Source organism: Erpetoichthys calabaricus, chromosome 7 (assembly GCF_900747795.2).
Source record: "Erpetoichthys calabaricus chromosome 7, fErpCal1.3, whole genome shotgun sequence".
Taxonomy (NCBI): Eukaryota; Metazoa; Chordata; class Cladistia; order Polypteriformes; family Polypteridae; genus Erpetoichthys; species Erpetoichthys calabaricus.
In genome coordinates this window covers 96209289-96225675 of record NC_041400.2, presented here as the reverse complement: position 1 = coordinate 96225675, position 16387 = coordinate 96209289, and the positions used below count along the sequence as shown (strand labels likewise).

Sequence of the window (16387 nt, the reverse complement as noted above, 5' to 3'; positions counted from 1 at the left end):
GTGTGACACTGCATTCATGTCATTGTTTTGAATTATTACACTAGGACATTTGCAGGTACTTCAAAGGTTTTCAGTTCCATTGTGACTGATAACGTCAGTATTTTAAATCTATGCAGTTATCCTTTTGATGCTTTGTACTCTATGTTACCATTCAATTTAAAGTTCATAAAACGGACCTCTAAATATTTTATTAAAACATAGCTCATTTAAGGAGGTTGCAGAATTCTGGATCTGATTTTACACTTTGCATCTGGTTACATTTTGTGGTATGTGCCCAAGTGATTGTCTTTGGACTGCTTATGTTTTGGAAAAGGGGAGGAATTATTAATAGTTTTTCCGGAAATGTAAAAGGATTTTCTTCTCAGTGGAGTCAACAATAACACATTTGGAAAAAAGAGTAATACAGAATATAGCATTGTTTTGTTGGTAAATATTTAAAATAATTTAAACTTTTACTGACAGTGTGCAACCAGTTATATACATAGACTAAAATTTATACATGTACTTCCTTACTTACTGGGTTTTCACAATTTCCTAAAGCCTCTTTTTTTGAAACTGTGATACACTTTTCAGTTCTTCCATTAATATCAAATTTTCTTATGTAAAAGTAAGTTAGGATATGTGTTGTATTAATACTATGTCTCCTGAAATAAACTCTGTGTTCTAAAATATATATCGGCAAAAACAATTTAATTTTGCATTTTTATATGTCTCCCAAAGTCACTGCAACAATGGGTCATCCCCGGATCCTTTTTTTACTCTTTCTGTTATGGTCAAATACCAAATACGTTTTCATACTTTCTGGGATTTCCTTGCAGTTTTTTAATTTCTGGTCAGTTATCTGAAATTTTATGGCCTGTATTTTACCCATAAAAATAACTCTTTCTCCTCACATATTTTTACTAGTATCATAAATCAGAAAAGCCTCATTTCCCTTTGCACAGTAGCAGCTCAGTTAGTACTAATATCCCTGTGGAAGAGTACCAACACACTATTCTAATACCCACTGGAAAGCTACCTTTCATAATTTATCATAGTTGATCTTCAACTTTCAGCTTCAAAGATTACTTGGTCATCACAAGCTAACATTGATACCTGGCAAGAAGTAACTCAACTTCTGTGCACACAGATAATTATAAATTAACCCACCCTGAAGATCAGGGGTGGGGGATAGGGTGTTTTATCTACAATACCAGTCAAAATCTTTAGTGAATGACATAAATTTTGAAAAGGTAAGCCGTAAACTGCCAGAGGTTACAGGTTTTCAAACCAGCCAACTTCCGACTCCAGTTGGACCCCATGTTAATTACACAACCTGTTATTTCCTAGTTTCTTAAGTTTTCTTAGTCAAAGCAGACATTTATACTAATGCTCCGAAAACAGAACTGGGTTAAGTAGCATGTTATTGGAATGTAACAAATATTTATATATGTCACATGGGGATAATTTAGTGGTGGTTTTTTTTCGGTTTGGTATTCATTATACTTTTATTGGTGCTTTGGTTATTTAAGCCAAAAAGTAGATAGTGTGTGTAATCATGACAACTTAGTTGGTGCCTCAGCTGTATTTATTATAAAACTGCTACCCCTGCCAATGGGGACTGAGATCAGAGATAATGTGAGCCTTGAAGTTCAAGAATGAAAGAATTTAATATTTGTACTAGCCTGCATGGATCCACCAGATTTATTTTCTTCGGGAATGTTATTGGATTTTTTTTATTTTCCTCTCCTTTATTGTCAGCTGACCATATCCTAGTTACACTGTTAAAGGACTTTAATTTTCATGATTTGCTTATACTAATCAAATTGAAATTGCTCTGTTTTATGATGTTCATGTATGTAAATGATGCATGGTTTCTCAAGTAGAACGTTAAATGCTTTGTTCTGTGTTTGATCCTCTATGTGCTCTATGTGTGTGAATCACTACGTGCTTCCGTTCTTTCTCTTTCTCCGACAGGACACAGAATCCATTACATTAGAGATATTACAGCTCTCTGAATAATTAAAATACTGAGATGTATGCGTGATATCATTTTCATGATGATAGGAATGAAAGCATGTTATTAAACATGGGAACACGGTGGCGCAGTGATTGTTCATATCTCACGCAAGAGGCTTGCTGCGCCATGTGCGACCTTCGATGAAATAATTTATTACAGAAGTACTGTCTCTTTCAAACGTACTAACCTCCAATTCCTGTCCTTACTTTTCTTTCTCCAAAAACCCAATCGCCACACAATCAGCTCTGTAATAGACGTTAAGCCATTTGTAAGCTTAAAACGCCGATTCTTCAAAACTTTTAAGGAACATTGAAATATCTTCGTAGTACATGTTTAATTATTCTATTCGTCTATCCTTCCAGTGTCGCATCAGCACCAGCAAGAATACAGCGCAAGGCAGGAGCTATCCGTGAACTAGCTATACGCTGCGGCACCGTGTCCTCACATGTTTAATTATTAACAATACAGATTATTTAAATGAAGTTAAAGTTTTATCTGTATACTAGCAAAATACCTGCGCTTTGCAGTGGAGAAGTAGTGTGTTAAAGAGGTTATTTAAACATATATATACATCTACATATACATATATATACATATATACTGTATATATACATATACACATCCACATATATATATACATATATATATATATATACACAAATCAACATATATATACACGTACATATACACACATACATACACACACACACATACATACAGTATATACATATACACATACATACACACATATATACAGTATATGTATATACACATACAGACACATATATATACATATCTACATATATATATATATATATATATATATATATATATACACATATCTATATATATATATATATATATATATATATATATATATATATACATATCTACATATATATATATATATATACATATCTATATATATATATATATATATACATATCTATATATATATATATATATATATATCTATATATATATATATATATATATATATATATATATATACATATCTACATATATATATATATATATACATATCTACATATATATATATATATACATATCTACATATATATATATATATATATATATATATATATCTACACATATATATATATATATATATATATCTATATATATATATATATATATATATATATATCTATATATATATATATATATATATATATATATATCTACACATATATATATATATATATATCTACACATATATATATATATATATATATATATATATATATACATATATATATATATATATATATATATATATATACATATCTATATATATATATATATATATATATACATATCTATATATATATATATATATATATATACATATCTACATATATATATATATATATATATATATATACATATCTACACACACATATATATATATATATATATACATATCTACACATATATATATATATATATATATATATATATATATATATATATATATATATATATATATATATATATATATATATATATATATATATACATACATACATACATACATACATATCTATCTACATATATATATATATATATATATATATATATATATATATACATACATATCTATCTACATATATATATATATATACACATACATACATATCTACATATATATATATATATATATATATACATATCTACATATATATATATATATACATCTACATATATATATATAGACATACATATATACATACATACATACATACATTCACATATATGTATATGTATATATACATATCTACATATACTGCTTTTAAATTTTTATTAAGAAGAAAATAAAACCTTTTTAAATTGAGGGAAAATATACCAATAACAATTTGTTAAGGATCTGTTTTTTTGTGAAGCTGCCTTAACACAGTTCTCCGCTGTTTTATAAACGAACGCCATATAAGGCCGTCCTTTCTCTTTGCTTAGCGGTTCTGTATTGTTTTATTGTTCATTTATTACGATTGTTATAGTTATTGGCACTTAAAAGTTTCTCGCTACAGCAATTTTATCTCCGTTACAAAGTGCTGCGTTCAGTCAGTTCACGTGAGCCGCTCTCTTGTGTGATGTTGTGATGTCCACGGCTTTATTTAATGTTAGCTAAGACCCGGCACGTAAAAGTTTCTCGCTACAGCAATTTTAACTCTGTTACAAAGTGATCCAAAGTCTCGTTTATACCTCGTGTCTTCTCATTAAACTTGTATGTCGCGAATATGGTATTGCAAATGGCAGCGGGAGCGTTTCTATAAACTTAATTTAAACTTACGGTTTACACCGTGCTTTGTTTCCGCAGTAGCTGCACTTATGAATGTGCCTGTATGCGTCACTCGCTCGCTTCTTATTGTTTCGCTGCCTTCTCAATTGTGTAATGAATGTTTTCTTCAGCGCTCTTTGGGGCTCTTCCTTGTTTTCTACGTACTGCGCTCACAGTCAGTTCACATGATTACATGGGAGGCGTGATGACGCGATACGCAACTCTGCCTCCCACGGCCATCGAGCTGCAGTCTATTACAGTATATGGACAAAAAAGAGGTTCCAGTTATGACCGTCACGCGTAGAATTTCGAATTGAAACCTGCCTAACTTTTGTAAGTAAGCTGTAAGGAATGAGCCTGCCAAATTTCAGCCTTCCACCTACACGGGAAGTTGGACAATTAGTGATGAGTGAGTGAGTCAGTCAGTCAGTCAGTGAGTGAGTGAGTGAGTCAGTGAGGGCTTTGCCTTTTATTAGTATAGACTATAAGCAACATATTTGGCTGCATTTCATCTTAAAAATGATATTGTCATCATACGCGCTTTACAAAGTAGCGCAGGTTGTGCAATATTATAACTGTAGTGTTAGTTTACAGTGAGGTGATTGTACTTATAAGTACAAACAGTTCTACAAGGAACACTTGATGGACTGATTGAGTACATTTATAGTTCTTGGGATGAAACTGTTTCTGAAACGCAAGGTCCGTACAGGAAAGGCTTTGACGCTTTTTGCCGTGGTTGAGGTAGTGTGTACTTGAAACAGTATACCGATAATTCTCTTTCCGATCAGCTGCTGCTGTGATTCACACTCAGATACAGTGACATAAATACTCCGAGTGGTGCAGTGAGAATAATATGGAAAAAGATGATCCGCAGTGGCAACCCTTAACGGGAGCAGCAAAAAGAAGAACAAGATGCAGTGAGCGTAACAACACTAAAGCAGTTATGGTATTTGGAATACTATGGCTATTCCCTGGGCCATTATATTGCTACAGGTTAATTACAATCAGATGCATTACACTAATAAACAATATGCAGTTAATTTCAGTGTATTTATAAAGCCGCGTCAGGAATGTGGAGCTAAGAAAGAAAGGATGAGCACACAGGAACAGTAGCACTGCTTTGACGCTGGGTGCCGCCAGTCTGCAAAACCGAGCGGAGAAATTACGTACGCCAAGGTATGAGTTACCGTGGAAATGTGCGTGGCTTTATGCCAAGTTTAGGTTTTATACATCACAATTTGAGCGTGGAAACGTTTGTACGCAACATTTCTGTTTATACATGAGGCCCCAGAAGTCATCTGAAAGGAACCACTCAATTCTCGGCTTCTTTTTATCTGGCTAGGAGCGGTCCCTTAATGGTGATATAGGGGTGGGCCAGTCTCTGGAGGATCCATCGACAAAATACACATAGATACTACATAATAGCATACAACTAACAGATATTACAAAATAAGGCAAATAATAAATGAACAGAACAAAAGAGCAGAATGATGAATAATGAAAAGAATACCAGAGGCCCTTTAAATTGGAGCCAAGTGAGGAACCCTGGCTTGACCTTAACATATGATAAATTGTGTCACTGAATTTACTCTGTTTTGAGTTGTAATTGAAACATGTAGATAGGAGAATGCATCTTTCTGATTTCCCTTATTTCACCAATGACTCATTTTAGTACCTTAAACAACTTTATATAGTAACCTGTTTTATTATTCATTTTGATGCAAAAGTATTTTTATTTTCTTTATTTGTAGTCATCTGAAGGTACTCCATATAGCCTATCAAGTATTAGAAGGACTGGAATACATGAATAAACATGGGATGGTTCATCGGGCATTAGGATTAAGAAATATCCTCCTTGATCGATTGGTATTAAATTTTATTTGTGGTTTTTAAAGAAGTTAAAATGTTTGCAAATATAATGACTTACTTTGAGTGTAAACTATTTTTGTGAAATTAAAATTTAGCAGCTTTGCAGAATACCTATTGAAAAAATAAATTGCTATATGTTATTACTATAAATTAAGGTTAATTGCATTTTCAAACATTTTATAAAATGCAATCCTTTTCCTTTATTATGATGACAATTTTACCTGGCCCATGACTTTTAGCTACATAAGGATTCTACTTATGCATTGATCTAATCTCAAAAGAGATAAACTTTTGTAATGTTTGTTTTATTTTCATTTGGGACAAATATATATTTAAGGTCAGTTTCTAAAACTGAAAACTAAAATTACTCATTTAAATATGCGTGTGTGATTCTGATTATTTCTTCATTTTCTGAGCAAGTGAACCTATTCTAAAGTATAAAGTAGATTAAAATAAAGGTAGTGGAAAATAAATTCAATTTATATGCATTTTTAAATATACTGTATAAAATATTATTATCTATTACATATTTCAAAAGTCACTGTACTTTTAATTAGTCAGACATCACGCATATCAGGAAAAAATTTCCTAATTTTATTTGCTTCAGATCTTCTTTTTCATTTCCTTAGATGTTATTATTGCCACTTGCCATTTTATCCTGTAACTTTAAATAATTTTGTGATTTCAGGGCTCTGTAAAACTAGCCAAATTTGGTCTTTACCACATGACAGACCATGGAGAAGATGTTGATTTTCCTATTGGGTAAGAACAAATAATTTGTATAGTGTATTACATACATACATATAAATTGGTGTGGGAGTTATGGAATTATATTATTTTTTTCTTTTATCAAAGTAAAGGTCATGATTTGGTGACTGAGAAGAAAGCAATTTGTATCACTTTTTCCTTGATGAATTTTTTTTGTCTGACCATAGCAAGTATGTAATGAACAATATGCATACTAGTTTTGGATCAGTGCAAACATTATGACATCGGTATTGATACCAGCTTTTGAACCTCAGTACCTCTACCAAAATGATTCTGAAGCAAAAAAATTGTAACTCCTGTCTTAGTCCAGCTTTTCTGCTGCACTGCACACTTGTGTGGAATCATGCCGCACCAAGCTCTATTTCTATCTTGATATCATAAATTGTGAGCTGTAGTAATGGGGGTTTTATGAAACTTCAATTGCCCCCTCTGCACAATGCCGCCCCTCCAACTTGATAGGATAAAATGGTAAAAATGTGTGTTGAACCAATAAAGAGGTTTTAGTAAGTCTCGATCACATCTAAGCAAGTTCTAAGGGGGGGGGGAACGTAGGCAGGATTGAGTGAAAACCTGACATTTACTTCTTTGCCCTGGGTATGCAAGCAGGTTCTCCAACTTACTGGGAAAACTTGGAGGTTGGTGGCAGAATTGGCACTCCAGCCACCAAAAAAAAATCTTACACAGTTCAATTGTGGTGCTGATGTGTCACCCACTGTACTCCGGTCCCAATCTAGGTGGTTCGTCATGTCAGCACATGCTGCGCAATCCTAATGTATATAATGTATCATGTAATAAAATGCCTTGACTAACGTTAGCCAGATTTTTACATCTTTTTGCAAATTACTAGAGTGCTACCAGAGGGTTATTTTCTTTAGGAGTGTTTAGAAATAGAAAGTTTAATTCTTCCCCTCCTCTCTGACAACATTTTATGTCAGCTTATTTGTTAATATATTGCTAAATTTTGCTTCTGTTTATTAAAATTTTATGCTTAAGTACAACTTTTTGTAAGTTATTACTAAATATATAGATCTTTTTTAATTTATTAAATAATGTTTAATTGATAAGTGCGTTTATATGGTATTACAAGAGTATTCAATTCCTTTAAAAATTCTTTCATTTTTCTAAATAACAAATCTAATGCTGAAATTTAACTCACTGTAAAACACTTGAACTCATTAAAAATGTAAGTTTTTTCTAATGCCAATTGTTTTTCTTAGAAAACAGTCTCAAAAACATGGAAATCTGTTGTTTGCATAAGTATCCAATCCCCATATTTTAATATTTGTAGAGTAATCTTTTGCAGCAATAACAGTTTTAAATCTTTTGGATGCTCAGGGTCAGTCCTCAAGGCTGATCTGCTCCAGGCTGTTCAGGTTAGTTAAATACTGCTTGTGGACCTCAATTTTCAAGTAGTTTTTTCAGTTATATTTAGTTGAGGGATTTGACTGACATATTTATCTTTTTGTCCATGAGACACTTCACAGTTACTTTGGTCTTGTGTTTGTGATCTTTCTCCTGTTGAAAAATTCACCCAGATGTAAGTTTATTGGCAGACTGAAACAGATTGTCTTGCAGTATTTGCTTGTATTTTCCACCATCCATTCTTCTTTCTGTTTAACCAGGTACTGCTGATGAAAAGCAGTGTGCAAGTATGTTGTTTTTCGAAGTGTCGGCAGTGTTAATGTTTGCTCCACCCAGATCACTCTGAATTTAGCCATAAGCTCTACTTTGCTCTCATCTGACCACAAACCCTTGCAAAAGGATCACTCGTGTGGTTTTTAGTCAGCTTCAGATGGGTTTTTTATGACTTCTTTTGTGACCCCCTGTTCTTCAGGTTAGTGTTGCACAGAGCTCTTGAACTGGTGGATTGATGCGCATTTACTGCAGTCTGAACTATGTAGCTTATTCAAAATATTTGTTGGCCTCACTATGTCCTCTTGTACAAGTTCCTTCTCATTTAAAAAAGGAATTTTGAGGAACAACCTTTTCAAGACAACATCTGAATGGTTTGATGAGCTTGAACTTTCTGGTAACTGAACCAACGGTCACCACTAGGCCATCCAATCACTTGGATATTATTTGTACCCTTTTTCTAATTTATTACCTAATTTATGAATTTGTGATGTTTTACTTCTGACTTCTTTTGAATGCTCATGAGTTTTCATTTTCACAGCTGTCCTTGAGATTCTCAATGATCTGTTAAGTGTGGAATTTTTATCCACAAAATGTGACAGTTATTTTAATTATTCAGTGGTGGAAGCCAATTGTATAGCAGTTCTCTCCTAATATAGGCAATTGTTTTTCATGTATGTAATCTTAGACTTCCAATACACCGTGATTGATAACAGGATATTTTCTTTTATTCTTATGATTTTTGTTACATAAAACAAATCTTAATACATAATTCGCCTGCCTCCTCAAGCGTCCGAAGCCGAATGCGCGGTCGCCTTCTGCGTAGCTGCCCGAAAATCCTTACGAGACTGACATCAAAACCCAACATCGCGGCAGGCGGCGGATTTACAGCCGCAAAAATTCAAAGAGAAAGGCGACTTCGATTAAAGCTCTAGAGGCCTGAAAGGTGATTTCGACTACAGCTCGAGGCCTAATTACGCATTCTGATTCAATTACGCATTCATTCAATACACCTATATCAGGTTTGTGGTGCTTATACTTATTACTATTCCATATTGTACTGGAACATTCATCATTCAATATTATACTATAGGCCTGGAAAATTCATCAACTAACAGTACAAGCCTGTACAGTAATGAGTAAAGCGGACTACAATCATTACAAAACAACTTCTTCGTTACTTATCATTTGTTCTTCATACACTGCTGACACAAACTCGTGATCGTTTCATCTTAAGTTGTCGAAACGGGCTCTTTGTCTAGTGTCAAATAATAAATAATTATGAATTTCACTGCCTACAAATACTATTGTAGGATTTATTATTTAGTAAAATTAGAGAAATTATCTAGGGTCTATAAACAATGATAAAGGTGTGGTGTTGAATGAAATTGTGGCATGGTTTGTATTGTTTGTTATTGTTTTAGAAATCATTGCTAAGAGCTAAAAAAGTGACTAAATAGGAACATAATATAACTGTAAATGTCTGCCATCCTTATACAGACAATGGTTGATAAACAGTTAATATTTTTATCTTTTTTATCTATTTTTTAAAATAAATTCATTCTTGTACTGTTTTGTTAGAAGATAAAATGTAAGTGATCTTAATGACAGTTGTATGAAGAACATATAAACCTTTTTATTCTCTATGCAATTAAATGGTGCAAATAGCTTTTTTCTTTGAGCAGCATTTCTTTCTGACACAACATGAGATATCTATGAGCTGTGCATCAAATCTCTTAATGTTATGATATTTTTTCGGTATTTTCCATGGCATGTGATTAGTTATACAGTACATATGAACTACTTCAAAACCTATTACTATCTTGCAGCATTACTGGTAATTGTCATTTGAAAAGTATTTTTACAAATTAGACAATCCAGAAATGCTTAGACCATTTGTACTTCATGTACAAAATTATTCAGCAATATATGCTTTTTCCTCTTAAGTGTAATTGGGTGCCTCTCATGTCCAGAGTTCTGGATCCTAATTCTAATTTGAGCATAGTCTTTTTTTGTTTGGTTTTTTTAATGCAATTTCTGCACTGGACTGGTTTGGAAAGCCAGTTATTCTTATAATTCTGGCTTTGGAAGCTTGTACAGTGATCCCTCGCTATATCGCGCTTCGCCTTTCGCGGCTTCACTCTATCGCGGATTTTATATGTAAGCATATTTAAATATATATCGCGGATTTTTTGCTGGTTCGCGGATTTCTGAGGACAATGGGTCTTTTAATTTCTGGTACATGCTTCCTCAGTTGGTTTGCCCAGTTGATTTCATACAAGGGACGCTATTGGCAGATGGCTGAGAAGCTACCCAACTTACTTTTGTTTCTCTCTCTCTCTCTCTCTCTCTCTCTTGCGCTGACTTTCTCTGATCCTGACGTAGGGGGTGTGAGCAGGGGGGCTGTTCGCACACCTAGACGATACGGACGCTCGTCTAAAAATGCTGAAAGAGTTGCTACCTTCTGTGTGCAGCTGCTTCGTGAAGCGACATGCTGCACGGTGCTTCGCATACTTAAAAGCTCAAAGGGCACGTATTGATTTTTGACTTTGTTTTTCTTTCTCTCTCTCTCTCTCTCTCTCTCCCTGCTCCTGACGGAGGGGGTGTGAGCTGCCGCCTTCAACAGCTTTGTACCGGCGGTGCTTCGCATACTTAAAAGCCAAACAGGCCTATTGATTTGTTTGGTTTTCTCTCACTTTCTGACATTCAGTGCTCCTGATGCGCACTCCTTTGAAAAGGAAGGTATGTTTGCATTCTTTTAATTGTGAGACATAACTGTCATCTCTGTCTTGTCATGGAGCACAGTTTAAACTTTTGAAAAAGAGACAAATGTTTGTTTGCAGTGTTTGAATAACGTTCATGTCTCTCTACAACCTCCTGTGTTTCTGCGCAAATCTGTGACCCAAGCATGACAATATAAAAATAACCATATAAACATATGGTTTCTACTTCGCGGATTTTCTTATTTCGCGGGTGGCTCTGGAACGCAACCCCCGCGATGGAGGAGGGATTACTGTAGTTCTTATTCTGTATTTTGTCTGATGTCATATGCAGTAAATAGAATCACTTTGGTCAAGCACCTGTTGAATGCTCCAGATGTGATATATACTGTACACACAATTATAAAAGATAACAATCTAAGGCATAGTGATTGAAATGAGACCTTTTCCAACCTTTGATGTTGTTCTTGCCAGAATACACAGAAAACTGCCAGTACCATCAGTAATCTCATAATCTTATAAGCAGTCAATGGATCTTTCACATTTGCATTATAAAAAAAGTATTCTACATTGTATGAAGCTCTAATCTTCTACCAATTATAAGAATAAAGCTAGTAGGCTATGTAACAATTAATGCAGTTGAAGTCAACGTAATGAGGGAATATTTATAAAGTACCTTTAGTCTATATCTTCAGATTCTAGTTAAAAATTTTGGTACAAAATCCATTTTGAGAAAATTGATAGAAAATCTCAAAATGTTATTCTGACAAAGTTCTATTTATTCTTAAATTGAATGTTTGGTTGTACTGTTAATAATTTCTCTGGTGTATGTTTCCAAGGTATGTCTCAAGATTGTATACTTTTGAAAGAAAAATATTACTGTGGTCATAAGCTAGCTGCTTAGCTGTTTTGTTATATAAAATATATAAATGTTTTCTTAATGTTTGGCATTAGGATTAATGTCTATATTAATCCATCATTAGCAAACACATTATCATTCAGTCAAATAGCAATGTTTAGCAGATGTGATTCCTGATATTCTAAGGTGTGCCAATCACATTTTTTAAGACATATACTGAACTCCAATTTCTGTTACTAGAATCAGATTATTTCAATTTCAGTTTGTTAGTTTGGGATTTATATTTTTTGTGAATGTCATGAGGGCGATTCAAGCCAGGAGGACACTATTTTGCATTTTTAACAGTGATTAAAAGAGATTTTTCAAATTTTGGAATATGTATTCAGTTTTTTACAGTCCATTTGTAAATGGCAGTTTCTTTATCCATTCACTTTCTTAAATTCTGAATTCAGTTTAGGGTCACATTGAGAAAGAGCCTATGCTTTATAGTGGGGACTCAGTGGCATCACAAGTCACCAGTTCTTGCCACCATGTGGTACCAACAACAATATAGCTACAACTATCTGAATAAAGCACTTTGACTGTGAGTAAATTCAAAATGATGCAGTGAAAGTTAAATAACAAGATAGGGAAAAATTAACTCTAAATGGAACAAAACCTGCAAATCAATGACAACACTGTGTTTTTTCACAATTTTGGTATGTTTTTATTTGGATCAAACATCTACTTTTTTAAAAGAAGCTGTCTTTAGTAATTTTATTTATGTTATGTGTCCCTGATACCCTACAAATTTAATCAGTAAAGCACAAGTCCAAGTTCAAGTCTTTAGAGTCCTGGGGCCTCATGTTTAAACAGTGCGTACACACAAAAATGTTGTGTACTCCCGTTTCCACGCTCAAATTGTGATGTATAAAACCTAAACTTGGCGTAAAGCCACGCACATTTTCATGCTAGCTCAAACCCTGGCATACGCAACTTCTCCGCTCAGTTTTGCAAACTGGCAGCAGCCAGCATCAAAGCAGTGCTTTTGTTCCAGTGTGATTTCCCTTTCTTTTTTTAGATCCACATCCCTGAGGCGGCTTTATCATATACACTGAAATTAACCGCATATTGTTTATTAGTTTAAGGTATCTGATTGTAATTAACCTGTAACAAAATAATGGTTCACGGAATGGCCAAGCTATTCCAAATACCATAGCTGCTTTAGCATTGTCACCCTCAGTGCACATTCTTCTTCTTCTTTCAGCTGCTCCCGTTAGGGGTTGCCACAGAGGACCATCTTTTTCCATATTATTCTCACTGCACCACTCGGAGTATTTATATCAATGTATCTGAGTGTGGAATCACAGCTCTACAGCAGGTGATTGGAAAGAGAATTATTGGTATACAGCATCAAGCACACGCTCACTCAGCCATGCGCACTGTCTGTTGAACTGCTCTCTTATGGCAAATGCTTCAGAGCCTTTCCTGTAGGGACATCGCGGTTCAGAAACAGTTTCATCCCAAGAACTATAAATGCACTCAATCAGTCCATCAAGTGCTCCTTACAGAACTGTTTGTAATAATTAGTACAATTACCTCACTGTAAACTTGTGATACAGTTATAATATTGCACAACCTGAGCCACTTTAAAAAGCGCGTATTTACATATGATGATGATATCATTTTTAAGATGAAATGCAGCACAATATGTTTATTACATTATACAGATAAAATATTAACATCATTTAAATAATCTATATTGTTAATAATTAAACATGAGGACACAGTGTCGCAGCTCTAGCTAGTTCAGCGATTGTTCCTGCCTCGCGCTGTATTCTTGCTGGGGCTGGCGTGACACTGGAAGGATAGATGAATGGAATAATTAAACATGTACTAAGAAGATATTTCAATGTTCCTTAAAAGTTTTGAAGAATCTGCGTTCTAAGCTTACAGATGGCTTAACATCTATTACAGAGCTGATTTTGTGGCGATTGGTTACTTGGAGAAAGAAAAAGAAGGATATGAATTGGAATCAACTTCCTTTTGTTGTTTATACCACTGTTTAAACCAACAAATAGTATGTTTTTCCTTGCCTTCAATTGGCATTCACTGAAATTCTTCTATTTTCCCCCCTGCTTTCGCCATTGTCTCTTCACAGAACGCTGAGCTTAAGGGCTATTTATATTGATTTGCATATACACACATTTCCGCTTTTGTCCTTACGCCATGTTTTAGTGTGAATTCTATGCATGAGGCCCCTGGTGCTTCCTGTTTTGCTGTATGGTTGTGAAACATGGACGCTATCCAGTGACCTCCGACAAAGACTGGACTCCTTCAGTACTGTGTCTATTCGGAAAATCCTTGGGTACCGCTGGTTTGACTTTGTGTTGAACGAACGGTTGCTCACAGAGTCCCAAACAAGACACATGTGAGGGGGCGTCAGTTACGGCATTACGGCCATTTGGTGTGATTCCCCAAGGGTTACTCGGCTCACAGGATCCTCATTGCTGAGGATCTGAGTGACTGGATTGAGCCAAGGGGATGGCCACCTAACAGCTGGCAGCGGCAAGTAAGTGCCCATTTTTGGGGCATGGGAAAGGATTGTGTGTATGCCTGGGGGGTTGCCAGCCAGGATTCCACGTTGTTTCGTCATGTGGTGGGTACGGCAAAGCGTTGTACCAGTGCATGCTTCCCAACCTGACCTGACCTGCACGAGTCCGAACTTTAAACAACAGCAGTATAATTAATGAATACAGTTAGACCTTGAATTACAAACAAGTTCTGTTCCTTTTCACGTTCATAACCTGATTTTGTATATAGGTTGGAACTTACGAACACAAGACATATGACAAAATGAGATGAGACAATTCAGTACATCAAGCTCATTTGTGTAGAGAAATGCTGTCATCTTGTGCTGGTTTTGTAGCTCAGTCTCAGCAACACAAATGAACAAACCAAACCACTACATTATTTAACCATTGAAAATGTCTGATAATATACATTTTGGTAAAAATGTATAATGCTTTATTACTTATTTTACAGAAAAGCATGTTAAACTTATTAATAAAATGCCAGTGATACAATACTAGTGAACTTTAATGCTATGATATAAATGATCCATTTTGATCACAAAACTCATTTGATGAATTCAATTTGTATTCAATTAAAAGAAAACTTTTGGGGTTTTATGTATTTATTTATATTTGAGGAATTGCATTAATTTGAGACCCAAACATGCCTGTAAATTCAATTTGAAGTAGAGAATATTCCTAATAATTAATTAATGCCTTCAATTTGAGGACTTATCAAATGCATGTTTGTCCAAAATGTTTTCACAAAGATTCATTCTATTTTAATCGGGCTCTACCATTATTAAAAAAAGTATTGATATCGTCATCACTATATTGAATGATTTCCTAAGACTGCAGGGGCATAGCATTCGTAGCTGGCTATATTTAATTTCGAGATCTAAACATACTTTTGTGGGTCTCTCAAATGCATCTGTATAAAGATGTCAGCATTATGTGGAGTTCAGTTTAGAATATAATTAATAATTATTATTTACATTTATATAGTAGTTTTCATAGTGAGTGGGGAGCCACTTTAATCTCCACCAATGTGTAGCATCCCCCCAATGATGCAATGGTAGTTATTGTTGCGCCAGTACACTCACAACACATGAGCTATTAGGTTGTGAAGTCGTGAGAGAGGTAGAACTGTGGTGGGCAATTTAGACTCGACATCAGGATAACACTCAGCTCTTTACAAAGAATGTCCAGGAATCTTTTATGACCACGGAGAGTCAGGACCTTGGTTTTACATCTCACCCAAAAGACAGTGCCATTTTGACAGCACAGTCAAAATGTTCAGGCTTCATACATTATATAGTTTATGCCTACATTTTGTCATTTACTACTAAAATATGAAAAACGTTTCTGTTTTAAAAATGTGTTTACACAGATTACTGTAGAAACAAACACACATGAAATGCGTATGTTCCAAATAACAATCTATTATTTCCACTCAAAAACTCCAGCAGTTCAGTCACTCCCAGATAATCAAACAAGGCATGAGCTGGGAAAACTTAGTGAACGTTCTGCGACGGTGGAGGATGGAATAGCTGGCTGCTTGCTGCTCGTCTTAATCAGCAAATTTAGAAGACAAAAGACGCTGGCGGAGAGGTGAGAACGGTTTTAAGGTGGGCCGGATCTATGAGTTTTTTCGTAGACTCTGGTAATTCTAGTGTTAAGCTGCAAAAA

At 34.4% G+C, this 16387-nt stretch overlaps 1 protein-coding gene across 2 annotated transcripts in view; it reads left to right on the top strand.

Moving 5' to 3' along the window:
* The window catches only part of tbck (TBC1 domain containing kinase), a 291120-nt gene that overhangs the window by 41986 nt on the left and 232747 nt on the right, over positions 1-16387 (top strand). For both annotated transcript variants that reach the window (XM_051929957.1, XM_051929956.1), the window contains exons 4-5: positions 6050-6164; positions 6856-6929. In XM_051929957.1, the coding sequence (XP_051785917.1) occupies positions 6050-6164; positions 6856-6929 (189 nt within the window). The remainder of the gene's footprint in view (positions 1-6049; positions 6165-6855; positions 6930-16387) is intronic.